Source organism: Herpailurus yagouaroundi, unplaced genomic scaffold (genome assembly GCF_014898765.1).
Source record: "Herpailurus yagouaroundi ecotype Mexico unplaced genomic scaffold, PumYag 28, whole genome shotgun sequence".
Lineage (NCBI taxonomy): Eukaryota > Metazoa > Chordata > Mammalia > Carnivora > Felidae > Herpailurus > Herpailurus yagouaroundi.
The window spans coordinates 108,455,971-108,479,045 of NW_024412376.1; the positions used below are offsets into that span (position 1 = coordinate 108,455,971).

Below are 23,075 nucleotides of genomic sequence, written 5' to 3' on the forward strand. Positions count from 1 at the left end.
TGAATGTGGTATTTAGGAGTTTGTGTGAGGAAAATGTATCTCTAGAAGACTTACACTGGGTTAATTTCCCCCAGATATATTAGTCGTTGAATTTGCTAGTGGTAAGATAAATGGTAATGCTATTATTAGTGAGTAGTAACTGCCAATGAGGGTCTTGTATAGGTTATACTTCCGTAATATCATCTCTTTTCTTTATAGAACAACCAATTATAGCATGAGCATGACAAACAGAATTGCAAGAATACTACAAATGAGGTCTTACTCTATGGTCTATAAAGAAACCAAACTTATAAGTCTTGTTTCTGAGTAAAACAAAGATCTTGAATGATGGCAAAGACAAAAGTAATCAGTAATGTTTATTTCTTCCAGAACATACACTTGACCTCTTGAAAGGACATTTAATATGCTTTCATTTATTATTGTCAGGCACTGACTCCATGAGTATTTTGGGGCTGGTATGACAAATAAGAGATTATTTAAAACACTGAAATTTATAGTTCACACATCTATGGTAATTTGATTTGCTTTCTCAATGTTTCCCTAATGTTAGTATATGATTCATAGGTTCAAAGGGAAAAAAGCACTATTTGGGAGAGTAAAAAGATCATGAAAGTTTAAAAATTTTTGAGGTATTTTGTTTTTTTTTTCAATATTGCTAAAAAATTGGTCCGTAAATCATCTCTTTAAAATTTTCCATACCTTTGTATCTTCCTGTCTTTCTCCCTCTTCTGTGTTACGTAGAGCTATATTAATACATAATAATGATGTATTACTATAATTACTGTAATAATACATTAATAATATGTTAATAACATATACTAATCTAATAGGTGTTTTATGTATAAGGAAAGAGATGAAAAGATGTAGAATAGTTTAGCTTAGATATAGATGTGTTAATAATATATTAGCATGTACTAATAAATACATATGCACCAATATAAGCATATATATTGATCCAGTTGGTGTATGTGTATATGCATATCAATTGGATTAGTCTCCTTCCTTTCATTTTCTTGCTTTTCCTAAGGATGAGTTATTTACATGAAATTGCTATTTTGATACTTAGAGACAGTGGGACTCCTTCAGTCCGGACCAGTCTTCTGCTTAAGCACCTACTATGGGCTAGGCAATGTCCTAAAAACAGAAACGAATGTGACAAAGGTAATCTGGCCCTCATGGAGCTCACAGTGAAGCTGGAATAGACCCTAAATAAATGACCACAGGGATATAGTCTCTATGGATTCTACAGTCATGTCAGTGACAAAATGTTATGAAGGAAAAGAACAAAGTGCTATGAGAGGATGTAAAAGAGGGCTTCATCTGGGGAGGGCAAGGATCAGTGAGGTCCTCAGTGACAGGTCAACTGACTTCAAAAGGAGAATGGAGTTGGCCATGTGAAAGTGAGGAGTAGATGCTACAGGTTGAGGGGACTACCTACCCCAGGGCTCTTGTCAGATTACTTGTAGACAAGCTGAAGAAAAGAGAGTAAAGGAATTACCATTTATGCAACATCACATCGAGCAGGTTACTGATGTTAGGACACTGTCTAATAACCTGAGGTTCAGGATAATTTATTAATTCCTTAAGTCAATCTGTGGCAGGTATTGGGGATGCAGAGATGCATATGGTTGACGATCGAGGAGAACTCTTACGTGTAAAGAATAAAGAAACTCACAAACAAACAAAAAACCCCACGATACAATATTTGCTATTCAAAAACACTGAAATATTTAGAAGATCCTTAGGAGAATATCAAAATGGAAACCACAAATTCTTCTGGGAGTGCCAAGGAAGACTTCCTGAGGGAAGCATTGTTTGAGCTGAGTTCTAAAGGATGAATAAGCTTCCTCCTCTAGGCAGAAAGTGGTGAGGCCCTTCCAGGTAGAGGCCCTACCAAATGCAAAGGTGTGGACCCAGGAGAGAACACTCCCAATTAGGGAACTAATAAGCTCTTGATTGCAAGGGTGCAAAGGACCCGTGAAGTTAAAGTAGTCATCAGGAGTCAGTCAGATGAGACAGAACTGAATATGCCATGTTTCACAATTTTCATTTCCCATCTAGGAAATAGGGAACCAGTTAAGGATTTAAGGTAAGGAAGCCTTACCTTAAATTTGTGTTTTCTAAACAGCCCAAAGGCTGTTGGTGCTCTGAAGGAGTAACTGGAAGGGGACTGATCTTGGAGAAACGTTGAACTTCTACAGTGGGCCCCGGGGGGAAATGAGGGTCCTCTCTGCTAGCCAGAGAGTAGCATAGTTACTTCTCAGATAATGCGGAATTAAAGATAAGCAAAGTTTTTGCAGCAGTATCAGAAGGAGGACACAACATAAGTAAATTTTATATATCTTTTATTTTTTTCCAAAGAACAGAAGAAGTACCATAAACCAATAAGACATATGATGAAAAGTAATTTTAACATCGCAGGTGTGATGCATAGGTAATTCTTTATAACAAAACGGTCAAAACCTCAGCCTGCGTATATTTCTTGAAAACCAAATGTGAATCTATATTTAAATGGCGCAAATACATTTTCAAAACTGCCAGAGTACAGGTCACGGTTACGTTTGCCTTTGTTGCTAAAAAATGCAAACAATGCATTTCTATAAAAACTGGAAGTAGGGAATTTACCTATTTCCCAGCTTCTTCATTTATCCAAAACATCTTTAGTGACTAGAATAATAGTGCTCCTAGCAAAATGGTTAATATATACCACAAAATCAAAGTTTAACAAGTAAGTCATGACATTATGCCATACTAAGAAGACATCATATGTCTAAAGTTATAGGAAAAGAATATATTAGTCCTTATAGAACTTAAACATTTAAAAATTCTAAATAAGGAAATATATTTTATACAGATAACTGCACGATACGCTCAGCTTTCTAAGGCAACACAACTCAGCATTCCAGGTCTACGAGCAAGGAGTTCTCCTGACATATTCCCCAAGGAACAATACTAAAATATTTCCTATTTCATGAGGAGTAAAGATAGCAATATATCTTCACATACAGCATTCTAATGAAATACCATTCACACATGAAATCCCCAGCCTCCTCAGTAACAGTATCAGGGACATATTCTAAAATGACAAAAGTCACCTTGAAGGATTCACCACCAGTGATTTTTGACTCACAGTTCAGTCAATGGCCAAAGGTTTCAATAGCACATCAGGCAAAATAAAAGCAAATAAATAGCAGGGAATACTATGTGAAGTACTTCAGGACCCGGGCGTTAAGCTGGAAGGACAAAAGCAAATCTTCGCTCAGCCCTTCTCTCACAAGTAGGGAGTTCATGAAGAAGCCTAACTCACTGGAGAAAACCAGCCCTTGCTTTTGTCTTCACTGGGTCCTGAGACACGCAGAAAACGGCTCGGCCAAGGAACTGGGCACTTGTTTCCAACGCATGGTCCTTTCTCTTAATCAGCCTTTTTCCCACTGTTGAGAAAAGAATTATATCAGTTGAACCGAATTTCCACACTCTCTCTACTCCAACCTGTTTTCAAAACACAGAGCTTAAGCCCGATGAAAAGCCAAGGGTGGACTCAAGGACTATACTCACAACAAAATACATTTCAGCCATGATCTCTATGGAACCCTCTATGACAATTAGATTGGTGATTAAAAAAGTTTCCCCAGGACTTTGCTGAACAGTCCCCCCCCCCGCCCCCTCTTCAAGGATCTTTTATCCCAAGCGTGGTCTCCAACGGGTAGGCAAAGCCAGCCGTTGCAGAGAATAAGGACCTTGAGAAGTCTACGCTCTCAAAAGAGATTACAAAGCACAAAGATCAAAGGGACAGTGTACCTGTCTAAGATTTTCTGGATGGCTTTCTTCATCACAGGGGTTTCTGGGTCCAGACAGACTTCCTTCTTGTTCTTCAGGGTGGCTCTGCAGACACACACACACACACAAAAGGATGAGCCCTCGAGCCACGGGAGCTGAAGACTCAGGCTGAGGGACTTCTCTCCTGTCAAGGTCACAGTGGACACCGCGGCGCACGAGGACTTACATGACTTCCACCTTGGGACACTGTGGCCCGGCCCCGATCACCTGCATCTTAGCGATCATTTTGGGATGAATCCCCGGTGTGGTGGTTAAACACACGCAACGCAGCTCCCTCACTATGACCGCGACGGGACCGGCTGGGGCACAGAGACAGAGGGAGAGAGACACCGTTATAGGGCAGGTGGGAGGAGAGCTCTCCCCGCGCCCGCCGGCCCGGGGCACCTCCCCGCTCCCAGGGCGGCCGCGGAGGCTGGGCGCGCCGCCCTGCCCGGGTGCGTGCCGCGTGCCGTGCGCTCTCACCGCTGGCGAGGGGCCCCGGCGGCGTCAGCAGCAGCAGCAGCAGGAGCAGCGCGCACAGAGAGCCCGAAAGGCGCGGGGCGCGGGCGGCGCGGCTCGGCGGGAGGCTCATGGCGGCCACGAGTGCGGCGAGGGGTGCGGGTTCCAGAGGCGGGAGAGGAGCCCGGATTTGAAGCTCCCTCGCACTGTGGCTTCCCCAAGTTCTCCGCATCCCTTTTATCGGCACGGGCCCCTTCCCCCCCCCCCCCCCCCCCCCGCAGGAAGCTCAAGCCTTGGGATGCTTGGGAAACTCCCTGGAGGAGGGGGGCGGGGAGGGGGCTGGGTGGAGGGGGGCTGAGCCGAAGGAGTTGAGGAGGAGGGGGGCTGGGAGGAGCTCCCTGCACCGGTGGCGTGGTGGGTGGACTTGGTAGCCGCGCCCCGTGGAGGATGGAGCTGCTGCTCCCGCCGGCGGTGGGGAGCGATCCTGCAGGGATTTCATCCCGTAGGCCAGCCAGGGCTAGCGCAGGCCAGCTTCTCCTGGGGACAGAGCCCTTTGCGGGTTGTTCCTGGTTTCCGGCTGAAGAGGAAGACCGGAACCAAACTGTCAGGTTTGACTTCAGACAAATTTCTGAACGTTCTTGCTTATTTATCATCATCACCACCATCACCACCACCATTCAGGAAATGTCAGCGGTGGTGGAAACTGCGCTGAACTGAAAGGCACTCCTCTCCTGCTTTCAGGCGGGTCATTCTAGGTTCTTCGAATCAACTTACGATCCTTTGGTCTTCGGCTAGCTTCAGAGGCCAAGATACTTCGATGGAGGTGTCTCTACTCCAGCTTGGCGTCAGTGGCAGGAAGGGACTCCCAAAGCAATTCTAACTGGAAATGCCACCCTTGTAGTTTGCAGCAAGCATATGCGCGTCCGGGTGGTCTTTAAAAATCTTCAAAAATCACTCAGCAAACTGGCCTGGAAGATAGTGACTTGCTTTCCACTGTTCAGTACGCTAGTGAAGCCGAGGAGGTACGGTCTTTGGGGAGGTGATGGGGTTGGGTGAGCGCAGACTTAAGCGGTGACAGAGAGCTGAGCCTCGTCCAGCTCCAGACTCTAGCCAGGTGTGTAACTGACCCAATTTGGCCAAGCTGTGGCAGGCTGCCAAGTCTGAGGGATTCTTCTGGGAGTTTGGTCTGGGCATTTGAATCGATTTGTTAGCAAGACAGCACCCACTCTGGCCTCACTCAACTTCACAGAAGGAAAGGGGGATCAAAGACATTGGCTTCTGGAATGATTTAGCTTCATTGGCTGCTTTAATGCACAGGCTTGCTTTAATCCAAGTGAGCTCGGAGCTGCCCCCTGAAGTTAAGGGGTGAAGTGCCTTCCTCACCCTCTCTCATAACTGTGGAAACAGTTAGAACACTCAAGTATTAATGGCCAGGCCTTTCACACGTCTACCTCCGTGCAAGGCATGAGTATGATATTGGAATGACACCTAGATTTTCTTTCATGGCAATCTAACTAGATCCTCTTCTGGATTGTTCTCGGTACCCTTGTCCTCACGGTAGGCCAGCAAAGGCAATGGGTTACATGATGGCAGTTGGAAGCTACTACTTTCCTTGTCCCTCAAGACCCTGGGGAGTTGCATTGACTCCTCCCTATACCTTCCTGGGCAGAACATCACCACCATTGGCGGGCAAGGGGGAAGTCTCATACACCTTTAGAACTTCTGGTCTGGAAGGAAACTTAAAAAATTCTCTAGTGGAGGGAGGCTGGGAGGCTTGGCCTCACTTTGTGGGGAAGCTAGATGGGAAGTTCGCTATCCTGCATAGCTTCCTGATACCATCAGCATCAGACCTGACTCAGCTGATACAACTCTTCATCCTTCTAGGGAGTGGTAATCTGGGAAAACAGCCTGCAGATTTTTTATATTGACTTTTTAGAGATTAGACTGCATATAAAGACCAGAGGTAAACCCCACTGATACGGAGAAAATAAAACTTCAAAAATGTGATTACAAATCGTGGGCAATTAAATTCAACTTGACCGAAGTGGGGAAACCACAATATGATAAGACTCTGGGGAAAAAAACCCACCATAATGACATAGGTTATTGAGGGGTGTGTGTGTGTGTGTGTGTGTGTGTGTGTGTGTGTGTGTGTATTTAGGTTAGTTCCAAATGATCTATTTTAAATATAAATGAACATGAGTTATTTTGGCATGAAATGGTGAGTTCGGAGAACGGTCATGAGACGTGATTTCCAGTTCCTCCTGACACTCTTATAGCTTTTTTTGCTTCACTTGGTTTGTACTCTGAATCAACTTGCCGTGGATTATTTGTGAAATATAAGGCAAAGATTTTTTTTTTTTGCAGCTGGCAAGCAGATAATAGAAAGTCCCCACTAGAAGTGGGTTGTTGGGTGGCCCAGCCTAACCAGGAAACAGTGTGCAACTTAACCTGGGTTCTCACTGAAATCATGCTGGCCCTTTGCCCATGTGTAACTCTTGTCTAGGCGTTGCTGGTGTGGGCCTTCTGCAAAGACATGGGGATAAGCATGGGGATGATCCAAAGACTCCCTGCAGTTGGGAATGAAAGCACCAGGTACCATAGGAGGCAGCGTTCTTTAAAAGCCGTTGTTTCTTCTTTCTCATGGCCAGCCAAGCCATTTGCAGCAACGTGGATGGAACTGCAGGGTATTATGCTAAGTGAAATAAATCAGTCAGAGAAAGATAGATATCAGATGGTTTCACTCCTATGTGGATCTTGAGAAACTTAACAGAAGACCATGCGGGAGGGGAAGGGGAAAAAAAAAAGTTACAAACAGAGAGGGAGGGAGGCAAACCATAAGAGACTGTTAAATTTTTTTTTTTTTTACATTTATTTTTGAGAGACAGAGAGAGAGAGACAGAGCACAAGTGGGGCAGGGGCAGAGAGCGAATGAGACACAGAATCCGAAGCAGGTTCCAGGCTCTGAGCTGTCAGCCCAGAGCCCGACGCGGGGCTCGAACTCACAAACCATGAGATCATGACCCAACTGAGCCACCCAGATGCCCCAAGGAGACTCTTAAATACAGAGAACAAACTGAGGGTTGATGGGGGGCGGAGGACAGGGGAAAGTGGGTGATGCGCATTGAGGAGGGCCCTTGTTGGGATGAGCGCTGGGTGTTGTATGGAAACCAACTTGACAATAAATTATTTAAAAAAAAATAAAAGCAGTTGTTTCTTTATTCCCCTTTTAAGGGGAAGCCATTTGCCTTTCCGGCACTCTGTCTAGGTAGTGGAGAAAGGCAACATGATATTTTTGTCCCAAACTATAATAAAACAATCTGCAAAATGACATTGATATCTTGATAGCCTGAAAGATTTATTTGTTTGACAGAAGCAATAGATTTTTGGGGACACCTGGGTGGCACAGTCAGTGAAGCGTCTGACTTCGGCTCAGGTCATGATCTCAGTTTGGGAGAACTTGAACCCACAAACCGCAAGATCGTGACCTGAGACGAAGTCGGACGCTGTTGTCTATCTGTATGTCCTCTTTGGAAAACTGTCTATTTAGATCCTCTTTCCATTTTTTAAATTGGATTTTTTTGTTTGTTTTTGAACTGTATGAGGTCTTTATATATTTTGGATATTAATTCCTTATGTAACGGATAAGGAGTTGCAAAAATCTTCGTATGATTTGCAAAAATCTTTTCCTATGCAATAGGTTGATGATGATTTCTTTTGCTGTGCAGAAGCTCCTGGTTTTAACGTAATCCCATTTGTTTATTTTTTCTTTTCACAAAAAAATGTTAATGTTTTTCAGATTACAAACCATGTTCTACACAGTCACTAGCAAATACCGCATGGCTGTTCACATCTGGTTAACTACTTGTATTGCCCAACAACCATATTTTAATCTGTTGAAATCCTCAGTCTGTGTATTCCTAGCCTTTGAAGCAACAATGATGTCAAACATCTGAGAGATTTCCAGGTTCACCAGCCTGAAACCATCACCTGCTTTCCAAATTCCTCTCTTCCTTCAAGACCTGTGTGAAGTCCCATCTTCTTTGAGAAAGGTTTATCCTGATAAAGCCAGTTAATATGTATTTTTTTTTCATCTTCAGCCTTTGAACATCTAATATACTTGTAATAACTATCTGATTAACAGAGTTTACTTTTTCCTTAATTTTGCCTTTGTGTCTTTCCAGTCTACTATAAATCAGGGACAATGGAAGTGTTGAATCACTACATTGTACACCTGAAACCAATACATTGTATATTAACTAACTGGAATTTGGTGTTTTTTTTAAGTTTATTTATTTATTTTGAGAGAGAGAGAGCGAGCGCACAAGCAGGGGAGGAGCAGAGGGAGACGGAGAGAGAGAGAAAATCTTAAGCAGACTCCATACTGGAGCCTGAAACAGTGCTCGATCCCGTGACCCTGGGATCATAATCTGAGCCAAAATCAAGAGTCGCTGAACCTACTGAGCCACCCAGGTGCCCCTTAACTAACTTGAATTTAAATAAAAACTTTAAAAAAATAAGATCAGTGGTAATGTCTTACATCTTTCACCTAATCTCTGTAAGTTCCAGGTTTAGTAACAGTCTAAGAACATTTAATGACAGATGATGATAACCTTTTATTTTGCAGTGTTCTTTGAATTACAAATGGCTGTTAAAGTCAAGGAGAAAAGAATAGGGTGGTTTGCTGCCATTAGTCATTTGAACTCCTCAATTTTGAATTAGCTTTGCCTGTGTTGGAAATTGTTTCTTGGTTATTATTAGGGACAATTCAGATGATATTTTCAGTCTTTGGAACTTGGACTAGTCAAAAGAATGTTCAGAAACCAGCAGGATATTCGATATTGAAAGAAAACAGTATCAACAGTACAGATACAACTACAGTATCAACCAAATTACATATTTTCTGGGACTCAGAGATTGTTGGAGATAAATGATAAGGGAAATTTCTGGTTAAGTTATACTGTATTGGATGTTCACAGTGAGACTATTATTCCAAATTGATCTCTTCCAACATAATCAAAGAGAGCTTTAATTGTATGATCATGCCTTAGGCCTTGTAAAATATTTTTCTAAGTTTCTATTGTTCTTTATTTGTACTACTCTTTATATTACTTTTAAGAAATGCTATATGCCTTACAGTAATTAAAGATGTAGACATATAATTGTCAGGTTAGGTGCATCAAGGATATCGGTATAAGAATTTCTCAATCACTAAGAGTTTAAGAAGAGGATAGAGTTACTTGCTTGCACGCAAAAAAAAAAAAAAAAAAAAGGAAGAAGCCAGCTTCATCTTGGGTTAACTTTGCAATATCCATGCATTCTGTCTGCTTCCACACTGGCTTGGCAGTCCCATGAAGAAACAGTATTATGTAGGGAACGGCATTGCTTCAAAGTTGCCCCAATCGCACTGTGAAATGTCAGGAATGTTTTCCCTTCTATTGTCCATTATCTAATTTGCCTTGCTGCCCATTTCAGATGAAATCTGCTTCAGAAAGGAGTAAATCAAGGAACCTTAATTGAATCCAAACTCAGCAGGACTCCAGAGAACCCTAAGGGGACATTTTCTTGAAATTTCCTGGTTGGATGGGGTAGCTAGTAATTTTTTGTTCCTCTGTGCAAAGGTTGCAAAATGTTTTGTTGACAAGAGAAGATACAAAGATGAGGATTAAAAACATAAATGTTTCGAAAAGCCCTGGATTTCTCAGAAATAGGAAGCATTCTTTACTTTCTTCAGAAATTTGGTCTGGGCTCAGCAAAACAACAAAAGTCTTTTAGGGGTTTAGCTATTTTAAATAACTTTTTTGAGATGTCATTTATCTGATACTGACTGCGGAGTCCTTTATGAAAAATTAGGCTTCTAATGCTTGCATAATAATGGTCATTTACTATACTGTGTTTTGACTATCATTTACCTTCCTACCTTTTCTTTTTTAATTTAGGAGAATATCCATTTCTTCATGAACTCACAATATCTTTCATTCTCATTTAACATGTAGTAGAATCTCCTTGATTGCTGATTTAGTAGGAATAATTGTGATGTATTTGCATGTCTGTGGTTTATATACTCTGTAGATAATCAAAACCCTCTCTGTTGTCTTCCTTTGTCATCACTTGAATAGATGATGTCCATGAACTTAAAAGACACACACACACACACACACACACACCGCCACCACCAACGGCAACAATACTCCAATCTAAATGTTTGTGCTTCCCTCCCCAAATTCGTATATTGAAATTCCTAACATTGTAGGATTGTAATAGGAGGCTAGACCTTTACGAAGTAATTAAGTCATGCAGGCAGATCCCTCATGAATGAGATTAGCGTCCTTATAAGAGAGTCCCCACAGAGCTCCTGCACCCCTTCCTACCAAGTGAAGACACGAGTGAGGTGCCATCTATGAACCAGGAAGCAGGCTCTCACCAGACACTGAACCTGCCAGCACCTTGATCTTGAACTTCCCAGTGTCCAGAACTGTGAGAAATAAATTTCTGTTGTTCATAAGATCAAGGGAAAAATAGGAACAGAGCATATCTTATAGTTGATTTCTTGCCACAAATTTTTTCGTAAATCTGATTATGAATTCTTAGTGAATAACTACTTTTATGCATTTTTGAAACATTGCCAAAAAGGAGGGAGTGGGGGTTAAGCAAAATGGGTGAAGGAAATGGGAGCTTCCAGTTGTGGAATGAATAAATCATGGGGATGAAAGGTACAGCATAGGGAATATAGTCAATGATATTGTAATAGCGTTGTACGGTGACACATAGAAGCTACATTTGCGGTGAGCATAGCATAATGTATACAGTTGTCCAATCAATATGTTGTACACTTGAAACTAATATAATGTTGTATGCCAACTATACTTCAATTTAAAAACATTTGGTTAATTAAAAATTTACCAAAAAAAAAGAAAGAAAGAAAGAAAGAAAAAAAACCCTTTCTCCCTGGCCACAGTTAATGGGTCAGAATGGACACATAATTAAAACAAAATTGTTTTAAGAATTGAGAATTAGGAAATTGATCCCATTGACATAGAAGCGTTGCAATGCCAAAGCAAGTCACAAAATCCTAGAAATTCTGGCTATTGCTGAACTATGAGTACCTTATTAACAAGCTGAGATTTTAAAGCATGGCTTCCTGCTGGAGAGTAAATCGACAAAACCACTTTACCAGAATGCTTTGCTTTGAAACATTTTGGTTTCCCAAAAATTCAGTATTAGTAAATCAGATGGGAGGTCATTTTCTTTGGAACAGGGTGTCCTTTTAGAAACAATTTAATTTTCCCTGATTTAAATTTGAGAACCAGAATGACAAATGCTATGACCAAGGACTATGTCATAGAAAAGAGAAAAATAGTATCTCTAATGTACTTGAAGAAGACCAACACTAGTTTCTTTTATAATGTCCTTATGTGAAAGTTAGTTTTTTGTAATAAATGAAAGTTATGAAAGTTGTATATGAAGTATACCCAATTAGCTTTCTATGATGGTTTGAAAATAAAATCATAATGTAAATTGAGGCAGTACAATTGGTGAAGGAAAAACTTGGCAGGCTGAGCTTTAGTAACATTACAATTTTCTGTTCTGTAAAGACACTACCAAGAAAACGAAAAGTTGAACCACAGACTGGGATTCAATACTTGTAAAAGACATGTCTGATAAACAACTGTTGTCCAAAATAGGCAAAGAATGCTTAAAACTCAACAATAAGAAAACAAATGATATGACTGAAAAATTGCACAAATACCTTAATAGGCACCACACTCAAAATATATATACAGATGGCAAATGAGCATATGAAAAGATGGTCCACATCATATATCATCAGGGAAATGCAAATTAAAAAAACAATGAAATATCACCACACACCTATTTGAATGGTCAAATCCAGAATATCAGTAACCAACAGCTGGTGAAGTCATGGAACAACAGAAACTCTTATACATTGCTGTTGAGAATGTAAAATGGCAGTTTCTTACAAAACTGAACAGTACTCTCCAGCAATCATGTTCCTTGGTATTTACCCAAAGGAGGTGAAAACTATGTCTGCATTTAAATCTGCAAACGAGTATTTATAGGAGCTTTATTCATAATTGCCAAAAGTTGGAAACAAGCACGATGTCCTTCATTAGATTAACAGATAAATAAACTGTGGTACATTCAGACAGTGGAGTGTTATTCAGGGCTGAGAAGAAAAGACATGGAGAAAGCTTAAATGAGTATTAATGAGTGAAAGAAGCCAATGTGAAAAGCCATACGATTCCCACTATGTGTCATTCTAGAAAAGGCCAAACTGTGGAGACAGTAAAAGGATCAATGGTTGCCAGGGGGTTAGGTGTTAGAGAGAAGGAGCACAGAGGATATTTAGAGCAGTGAAACTACTCCGTGTGATACTGTAATGGCTGATACCTGCCATTATATATTTGTGCAAATCCATAGAATATACAACACCAAGAGTAAACACTAATGTTAACTGTGGACTCCAGATGTAGGTCATCAGTTGTAACAAATGCACCACTCTGATGGGGGAGGGTGTTGAAAACAGAGGTGGCTAAGCATATGTCAAGAAAGGGAATACATAGGCAATCTCTGTACCTTCTTCTTAATTTTGCTGTGAACCTAAAACTGCTCTAAAAAAATAAAGCCTATTTTAAACATTTAAAAATTAAATTCTGAATAGAAAAAAGACATTTCTTCAGTCATTAATTATTGCCTTGTTTGGATTCTATTTTCTATGCCACTAACTTCATGTGTAATCTTAAAAAATGTATCACTTCTTTAAATGAAACTACCAATACCTTTTCGTTTTTTCACAAGGCTATATTGAAAGGAACAAACAGGATAGCTATGATGACTTTTGAAAATATTTTCTTAATTTTTATGTTTTCAACTGAGATAAAATTTGCACAGTGAAATGCATACACCTTGAGTATAAATATATAGATCGATGAATTTTGAAAAATGAAAACAATTACTTAAAATATAGAGTGTTTTCATTGTCTCAGACAACCTCTACCTTTTAATTCAATCTATCATTTCCAAAGAAAACTACTATTCTGATTTTTAGTCTGGTCTACACTTGACTTTGCATAAATGGAACTATCCAACGTGTATTCTTTTATGTTTGGTTCCTTTTGCTAAACTTTGTGAGATAAATCCATGTTACCGTGAATAATAGTAACATATTCCTTTTTATTAAGTTGAATATGCCTTGAATAATTGAAGTATTCAATTATTCAACTATATGAAAATGTGTTTATCCATTCATTTGTGGATGGACATTTGGACCATTTCCAGTTTTTGGTTAACAATTTGGCTATTATGAATAAAGCAGCTAAAAACATTATAAAATATTTTTGTGTATTGTTGACTAAAGTAGCCATAAATCTGTTGCCTTTCTTCTCAGTGAAATGTGGCATCTATTTTTTATACTCATCATGTGAACTGTGTCTCTGACTCATTTTGATCAATATCCTTTGGCAGGAGCAATGCCGTGTGATTTACGAAAGTATATCTTCAGCTTTCACCTTGGTCTTTTGGTGGAATGCTCCTTGGAACCCAACGGCTATGCCGTGAGAGTCCTGAGCTGTGTGCAGAGACCATATGGAAGAGAACCCAGGCACACTACCTGATATATTCAGAGACCATATAGAAGACACCCAGGCACTCCAGCTGATATCCATTGATATCAGCTGAGCTCGCAGCTAAAAGCACAAATTGACAGTCATGTGAGAGATCATCTTGTACATGGCAGCCCAGCCAAGTTTCAGACGGCTGCAATTTTCATTTTCTTTTAAGTTTATTTATTTATTTTGAGAGAGAGGAGAGGGAGAGGGGCAGGGAGAGAGAGAGAGAGAGAGAGAGAGAGAGAGAGAGAGAGAGAATGAGTAGGGAAAGGGCAGAGAAAGAAGGAGAAAGAGAATCCCAAGCAGGCTCTGCACTGTCAGCACGGAGCCTGATGCAGGGCTCAATCCTCAAACCGTGAGATCATGACCTGAGCTGAAATTAAGACTGGGATGTTTATGGACTGAGCCACCCAGGCATCCCAAATTTTCATTTTCTTAAGAAAGTTTTTGAGGAGAAGTTTTAAATTCTGATGAAGTCCAATTTACCAAATTTTTCTTTTATGATTAATTTTTTTTGTGTCCCCTCTAAGAAATTACTGTCTACTCCAAGGTTGAAATAGGTTCCCTTGTGTTTAATTCTAGAAGCTTTGCACTTTTAGCTTTTATGTTTAGGTATATGGACTGTGACAAATTAAATTCTTATGACTCATTCAAAGTAGTGGGTGAGTTTCATTGCTTTATTTTTGTTTCCATATAGATATCCAGCTATTCCAGGAAAATTTTCTGAAATCTTTTTCTATTGAGTTTTGTAGAAGCCATTATCAAAACTCAGTTCATGGTATACATGTGTGTCTATTTATGTACTTTATTTGGTTTCATGGGCCTATTTGCCTATTCTCATGTCAATACCACAAGTGCTCATTAATGTGGCTTTATAAGTGTTGAAATCAGATGGTATGATTCCTCCAACTTTGTTCTTCCTTTTTAAAATTATATGGGCTGTGATAATTCCTTTGCTTATCTATATAAATGTTGTAAGGCATGTACCAATTTCTCTAGAAAAATGCTTGCTGGAATTTTTGTTTGATATTGCACTGAATATACACATCAATTTGGAGAGAATTTTCATTTCCACAATATTGCATCTTGTAATCTATGAACACAGCATAAATAGCTTTCCATTTATTTAGACCCTTTTTGTGTATGCTCTGTTTCATAATTTACAGTGTAGATATTTTATATCTTTTGTTAAATTTATTCTTAAGTAGTTTATAATTTTGTTGAATTATAAGTGATATTTTATGTCCAATTATTTGCTGCTAGGATACAAAAGTAAACTAGAGTTTAATATATTGACTTTATATCGTGAAATCTTACAATATTCACTTATTAGTTCTAACAAATCTGTCTCCCCCCCACTCTTTATATTAGATCCCCCAGTCGTATTTATCTCATAACTGGAAGGTTGTACACTTTGGCCAACAACCTCCACTAGTTCTACCCCTCAGCCCCTGGCAACCAACACCATTCTACCATTCTATTCCCTGTCTCTATGAGTTTGGTTTTTTGTAGATTACACATATAAATGATATCATACAGGGACACCTGGGTGGCTCAGTCAGTTGGGTGTCCAACTTCAGCTCAGGTCATGATCTCATGGCTTGTGAGTCAGAGCCCCACATCAGGCTCTGTGTTGACAGCTCAGAGACTGGAGCCTGCTTCAGATTCTGTCTCAGTCTCTCTCTCTCTCTCTCTCTCTCTCTCTCTCTCTGCCCCTTGACTGCTCACCTATTCTCTCTCTCTCTCAAATAAACATTAAAAGAGAAATTTTAAAAATGATATCATGAAATGTTTGTCTCTGATTTATTTCACTTAGCATAATGTTCTCAAGATTCATCCAAATGTTGCAAATGTTAGGGTTTGCTTCCTTTTTGTGGTTAAATAGCATCCCACTGGATATATACATATATAACACATTTTCTTTGCCCATTCATTTGTCAGTGAGCACTTAGGTTGTTTTCACGTCTTGGTTAGTGTGAATAATGCTGCAGTGAGCATGGGTTATACAAATATCTCTTTGAGACAGTGATTTTGTTTCTTTTGATGAAAGTGGGATTGCTAGATCATATGGTAGTTGTATTTTTAATTTTTGAGGAAATTCCATATTGCTTTCCTTAGTGGTTGCACCAATTTTCATTCCCTTTAACAGTGAAAAAAAGTTTCATTTTCTCCAGATGCTTGCTAACACTTGTTATTTCTTGTCTTTATGAAACTAGCCATTCTAACAGGTGTGAGGTGATAATCTCACCGAGGTTTTGATTTGCATTTCCCTGAAGATTAGTTATGTTGAATAGCTTTTCATGTACCTGTTGGTCATTTGTATGTCTTCTTTGGAAAAATGTTTATTCAAGTCTTCTGCCTATCTTTAAATTAGATTATTTGGTTTTTGTTTGTTTGCTATTGAGTTGCATGAGTTCCTTATATATTCTAGATATTTATTCCTTATCTGACGCACAGTTTGCTAACATTTTCTTCCATTCCATATGTTGTACCTTCATTTTGTTGATTGTTTTATTAGAGTTTTCCACACAAAAGATTATTTAATCTGTAAATAAAGACAGTTTTACTTCTTCTTTTCCAATCTTTTATGCCTTTATTTCTTTTCCTTGCATTATTGCACTGGCTAAAACTTCCAGCATAATGTAATGTTGAAATCGTGAGACTTACTTCCTTTCAAGTAGGTGAAGTTGATTAATAGGGTTGTTGAAAACGTCTATTAACTGATATTTTTGTCTGCTCCTGTCAATTATTAAGTGGTACTAAAATGTCTAACTGTGATTGAAGATAAGTTTTGTTTCATGTAATTTAAAGCTTTGTATTAGGACCATACATATTTAGGATTGTTCTATTTTCTTCATGAATTGTCTCTTTATCATTATAAAAATGTCCTTTTTTAAATCTCTGGTATTCTAGGGTGAAAAACTCCTTTAATTGAAGTATATTTTGGCTAATTTTAGTAAGACCATTCTAGGCTTTGTATGATTACTTATTACATGGTATGGCTTTTTCGATCCAATAACTTTCAATGTATATGTGCCGTTATATTTAAAGTGCATTTCTTCTGGATAATTTATAATTTTGTCCTGTTGTGTTTATCTAGTCTAATAACCTCTGCCTCCCTCCTTCCCAAGTTTTAATTTAATTTCCAGTTAGTGCACATACAGTGAAATATTAGTTCCAGGTGCAGAATTTAATGATTCATCACTTATATACAAAACACAGTGCTCATCACAAACTGTGCCTTTTTACTGGGATTTTTTAAAAAGTAATTTCTACACCCAATGTGGGGCTTGAACTTACAACCCCAAGATCAAGAGTCGCATGCCCCACAGATGAGCCAGGCAGGTGCCCCTACATACTTGCAATCTTAGCACACAAATATCAAGGAGGGAATAAGCCATACCCAGTCAGGAAGGATGGCAGTTTTCTCTAGCTTATGTGCAACTTCTATAGAATTGTCCTTAAAATATTGTAAGTTTCAGTTGATTTCCATTAATGTAATTATTGATGTGGCTAATTTTAAGCCTATCGTATTGTTTTTGGTTTGCTAATTATATTTTAAGGTTTTTTTTTTTTTTGATGTCTGTGTCCTACTTCTCATGCTTATTTTGTGATTTCTAATTTTGCACTTTTTAGTTCTAAAATTTCCATGTTTTATAGTTGCCATTTTCTTATTGATATGTCTCCTCTATTCACTAATTATGATGTATTTTTTAATTCTTGGAAATATTCATAACAGCTGTTTTAAAATCCTTGTAGGCCAATTCCAACATCTGCTTTAGCTTCAGTCTATTTTAAGTTACCTCTTTCCTTTTTGCTTTTGTCATATTTTTCTTCATATGTCTAGTGACATTTGACGATATGCAGAACATTGTACATACAACATACTCTTACAGAGTAACTTCATGGCTTCAAAGTTAATTTCATTCATTCATCTGACAGTGAACCTAAATATTAAATACTCCTTCCTCTTTGCCCACTTTTTAGCTTTTTTGTCTCTCCACTCTGTGCAGAAGCTTCTAGGAAGAATGTCTCATTTTATTGCCTTAAAATTTAACTTCAGTTCCGTCACTAGCAAGAGATTTTCATTATATGTACATTTCTTTTCATTTTTTTCTTCTTGCAATGTGCACAGATTATATGCCATACTCTGTCATGACTCAGAAGGGTGAAATTTTCCCATCACCACCTATTTTATACCTATTTACTACTCCTCAAATTCTATAAATGTTCAGGGTACAGCCAATGAGTTTTACAAAAGGACTAGCTTGCTGCACTTGAATCTATGCTCAGTTACTGGTGCGTTGGTTACAGTCCATAGCATTGACCAATTGGGATGCTTCCTTCCTATTTTTTAGCTGTTTTAAATCTCTCCCTTCTTTTACCTACATATTTTTTGAGCATCTAGAATCTCCACTGCATATGAAATATCTGTAGGCAGCCATAACTCTTAACCAAGTCTCAAAAACAAACATACAAAAACCAGAAACAAAACCAGGAGCAGCATTATTAGGAGCATTACAAGTATAAAAAATTAGTATATATGTGTGTGTAGCAGTGAGTGGCACCAGTCTTGTGACTTGGGATAGGAGGAGAATTTCAGTTTCTCTTTAGTTCTGCCCCACTACATATTCAGGCTTTCCTTTCTATACTATCATTAACACTCTAGAAATATTTCAGTTTTCATTTTGAGATTATATATAGGTGGGATCCTGAAAACTGGGTTGTCTACATGGCATAATTTAGAAAGAAGCTGAACAAAGTTTAGATGGATAGTCATGATTACGTCTTGATGCTCAATGAATGGCATACCAAATGATTCTTTGGGTATGTCTTCAATAGTGGCCACCAGAAGAAAGTATATATTTCAACAAAGGTCATATATAGTGCTCATTTGAATGGAGATTTTCAGGTTTTAGGTTAGGTTCCAGATGGCTCCCTGGGAGTGACAATTTTGGGTAGAATTTGCTAACTGCTACTGTTGGCAGATACGAGGGGAACACATTAGTTAATATTTCAAAATATTATCCCCTTGGTAAACCTGTTTCAAGATTGCGATAGCTGACTCTAATAATCCCTTAACTTTGACTTAAGTGTATATGAACTACAAGACCGAATTAAATCTCCTTGGTTTTATATTCAACAGGCATGTTTCACATTTGCATTGGATGTCTTCTGCCATTGGGGCCAAAGAATCAGCCACGCCAACCTGGACTCATCCCAGTTTTAGATTCCTTTCTCTTCCTAGATTATCACAATTGTAGAGTAATACTATTAGAACAAAAGATAATACTTCTGGGAGCAAAATTAGTTCTGATTTATTTATCTAAAATTTTGCTTGGAATGCCTGTTTCTTTTTTAATACTTTTTAAAGGATTTTAATCCTATTTTGGTTCAGATTCTTGAATCATTTATTTCTTTGAGAATTTTTTTTTATTGAAAAAGTTCTTCAGCCTTCTTTTTGTCATCATCTGACTTTTAGTATATGCTGAGGCTACAATCAGTGGGGTTGCCAAATACCTTTGGCAATACCTCCATCTACGTTTACCTTTGCTCTGGTAAGGACACAGGTAAGAGAGAAAGTTGTTGTCAGTTCATACTTGACATATTCTATACTGGACATATTCTCCCTGAAAGCATTTGTTGTTGCTTTCCTCAGAGGAAGAGATCTTGGCATGTTGGGTCAGTAGCTGATATATTTTTTTGAGGAAAAAAATTCGTAAACTCTTCTTCCTTTTTATCCTGATATAATAAATTCATAGACCTTCAAAATTAATATTAGAATGTAAACTAAAGGAATTGTTTATAGTCCAGCAATGGCAGCCCAGGGTCCTTTATCAGTTATGCACTAAAACCTTATATGCCTAACCACAAGCAAATCCCAAGACAACAAGAACAAACATATCCTTATAAGCAAACAGGCATCCTTGCCTTCTACCCACAGAGACTGAGGAGTTAAAAAGACAGTCTAACTGACAAGTTGCTCTTGAAATTCATACAGAAATGCAGGACAACCAAGAAGAGCCAAAAGCAATCTTGAAAAAGAAGAAAAAGTTGGAGACCTCACATTTCTCAATTTCATAACTTCCTACAAAGCCACAGTAATCGAGGCTATGTGCTACTGGCTTAAAGGTAGACAAAAAGACCAGTGCAATAGAATAGAGAGTCCAGAAATAAATCCATAATAAATGTGTGATCAACTGGTTTTCAACAAAGGTGCCATGCCAATTAAATGGGGGAGAGAAAGCCTTTTCAGCAAATGGTGGTGGACAACGGGATGTACATGCACATGCAAAAGACTAAAGGGACCTCTACTTCACCTCAGACACAAAAATTAATTCTAAATGAATCAAAGACATAAATATAAGTGCTAAAACTACATGACTCTTAGGAGAAAACATAGATACCATAGATGTTAGTCTTCATGACCTTGAATTAAGCAATGGTTTCTCTTTAAAATATTATTTAAAAGAATTTAATTTTTATTTATTTTTGAGAGAGAGAGAGAGATAGAGTGTGAGTGGGGGAGGGGCAGACAGACAGGGAGACACAGAATCCGAAACAAGCTCCAGGTTTTGAGCTGTCAGCACAGAGCCCGATTCGGGGCTTGAACTCACCAGCGGTGGGATCATGACCTGAGCTGAGGTTGGACACTTAACCGACTAAGCCACCCAGCTGCCCAAACAATGGTTTCTTAGATATGACACCAAAAGAACAAAGAAACAAGGATAAATTGCACTTCATCAAAATAAAAGACTTTTATCACAGGACATAATAAAGAAAGTGAAAAGGCAATCCACATAATGGTAGAAAATATTTGCATATCATACATATGATAAGCATCTAGTATCAAGAATATATAAAGAACTCTTACAACTCAATACTAAAAAGACAAATGACCCAATTAAAAATGGACAAAAAATTCTAATGTACATTTCTTCAGAGAAAATGTACAAATGACCTTTATTGTTCCCTGATTGACTTATTCTGCTTAACGTAGTACTCTTTATCTTTATCTATGTCATTGCAAATGGCAAGATTTCATTCTTTTTTGTGGCTGAGTAATATTCCATTGTGTATATACCATATCTTCTTTACCCCTTCATTAGTCAATGGACACTTGGGCTGTGTCCATAATTTGGCTATTTTAGATAATGTTGCTATAAACATTGACGTGCACGTACCCCTTTGAATTAGTATTTTGGTATTCTTTGGGAAAATACCTAGTAGTGCAATTGCTGAATCATAGGTTGTTCTACTTTTAACTGTTTGAGGAATCTCCATCCTGTTTTCCAGAGTGGCTGCACCAATTTGGATTCCTACCAACAGTGAAAGACCATATGATTTCACTCATACGTGGAATTTAAGAAACAAAACGAACTTGCAAAGAGAAAAAAGAGAGAGAGAGGCAAACCGAACCATAGAGAACAAACTGATGGTTACCAGAGGAGAGAAGGGTAGGGGGATGGGTGAAATAGGTGACAGGGATGAAGGAGGGCACTTGTGATGAGCACCAGGTGTGGTATGGGACTGTCGAATCTCTATATCATACACCTGAAACTAATATAACAGTGTATATTATCTAACTGGAATTAAAATAAAAGCTTTTTAAAAAGAGGCCAATGAGAAAATGAAAAAGTATTCAACATCATTATTGTTTTAGGAAAATGCAAGTAAGAAACGACAATGAAATGCTAATTTATACTGACTAGGAACACTGTAATCAAAAAGTCAGTATTGTGACTTTTGTGCGTGTGTGGAGAAAATGGAACATTCCTACTTTGCTGGTAGGAATATAAATAGTGTGGCACCTGCAGAAAATAAGTTAGCAGTTCCTTAAAATGCTAAATATAGAATTACTATGTGAACCAGTAATTCCACTCTTAGGAATCTATTGAATCTATTGAATATATTCAAACATATTGAAACAATATGTCCTCACAAAAACTTGTCCAGGAGTGTTCATAGCAGTATTGTTTGTAATAACAAAAAAATGGAAACCACCCAAATGTCCATCAACTGACAAACGGGTAAACAAAAGGTGGTATATCTATACAGGGGAATATTAGTTAGCCATTGAAATGACTGTTTTATGCTACAATGTGGATGAACTTGGGAAACCTTATGCTAAGTGAAAGAAGCCAGACACAGAAAGCTATATATTGTATGATTCCATTTATATAACATGTCCAGAGTAGATAAATCCATAGTGGTGTCCTGGGGCTAGACAAAGGGAGGAATGAAGAGACACTTTTAATGGGTATGGACTTTCTTTTGGGAATGATGAAAATGTTCTGGAATTAGTGGTGATAGTGGCAGAACTTTGTGAGCATACTAAAGGGGACTGAATTGCATGCATTAAAAGGGTGAGTTTTCTGGTATATAAATCATATCCCAATAAAAAACTAAAAAAAAATATTTGGGGGCCTTGCCCTAGCAGTACTATATAAGAATTGGGGTGGTGGAGAGGTTGCTAGGGATTTGTGTTTTAATAAGCTCTCCAGGAGATTTTTGTGTATACTAGGTTTTAGAAGCACTATTTTAAAACATTAAATAATTAGGGGAACCTGGGTGGCTCGGTGTCTGACTTCGGCTCAGGTCATGATCTCACAATTCATGAGTTCGAGCCCTGCATTGAGCTCTGTGCTAACAGCCCAGAGCCTGGAGCCTGCTTCATATTCTGTGTCTTCCTCTCTCTCTCTGTCCCTCCCCTGCTCTCTCTCTCTCTCTCGCTTCCTCTCCCTCTCAAAAATAAATATTAAAAAAACATTAAATAATTAAAAAAAAAGACTAGCAAATTACTGCTTAAAATGCCCTTTTTGGCACTTTTCTCTTATCAAGGGTTCAGAATATACCCTTATAGATCTTTGTAACAATAAAAAATTTTCATAAGCCTTTAGTAATAACAACAATAATGGCTACCACGTGTCAAGCAGATTTGTAAAAATCATATACTCATTCAGATTATAGCACTTCATGTTCTCCAGATTCTTTCTGCTGATGCAATGCCATGTAAAAGCTTTTATTTTCTCTTGGTCAGCTCTTTCTCCTGTTCCGCTCAGCAGTAGTTTAAAATTTTCCTGACCTGTTCTCTTCAAGTGCTCTTTCTCTGGTAGAAAGTTCCTCAACTCACATCTCCCTGTCTTCAGACCCTTCTATATTGGTCCCTAA

The 23,075-nt window shown here is 38.5% G+C and overlaps 1 protein-coding gene across 1 annotated transcript; it reads right to left on the minus strand.

Moving 5' to 3' along the window:
• Nucleotides 1-2,328: 2,328 nt before the first annotated feature.
• On the minus strand, nt 2,329-4,501 carry CXCL6 (C-X-C motif chemokine ligand 6). Its single transcript, XM_040481250.1, has 4 exons — nt 4,300-4,501; nt 4,004-4,136; nt 3,799-3,882; nt 2,329-3,431 (listed from the first exon to the last, which is right to left on the minus strand). Exons 1-4 carry the CDS (start codon nt 4,406-4,408, stop codon nt 3,413-3,415), a joined length of 345 nt encoding a protein of 114 aa, XP_040337184.1. The 5' UTR covers nt 4,409-4,501; the 3' UTR covers nt 2,329-3,412.
• Between the last annotated feature and the right edge of the window lie 18,574 nt (nt 4,502-23,075).

Excerpts from the sequence above, each read along its gene's own strand:
- CXCL6 (XM_040481250.1), bottom strand. The coding sequence starts at position 4,408 with ATGAGCCTCCCGCCGAGCCGCGCCGCCCGCGCCCCGCGCCTTTCGGGC. Across the intron at positions 4,137-4,299 it reads GCCGGGGCCCCTCGCCAGCG|CCGGTCCCGTCGCGGTCATA; the intron begins GTGAGAGCGCAC and ends TCTGTGCCCCAG. Across the intron at positions 3,883-4,003 it reads TGTCCCAAGGTGGAAGTCAT|AGCCACCCTGAAGAACAAGA; the intron begins GTAAGTCCTCGT and ends GTGTGTCTGCAG.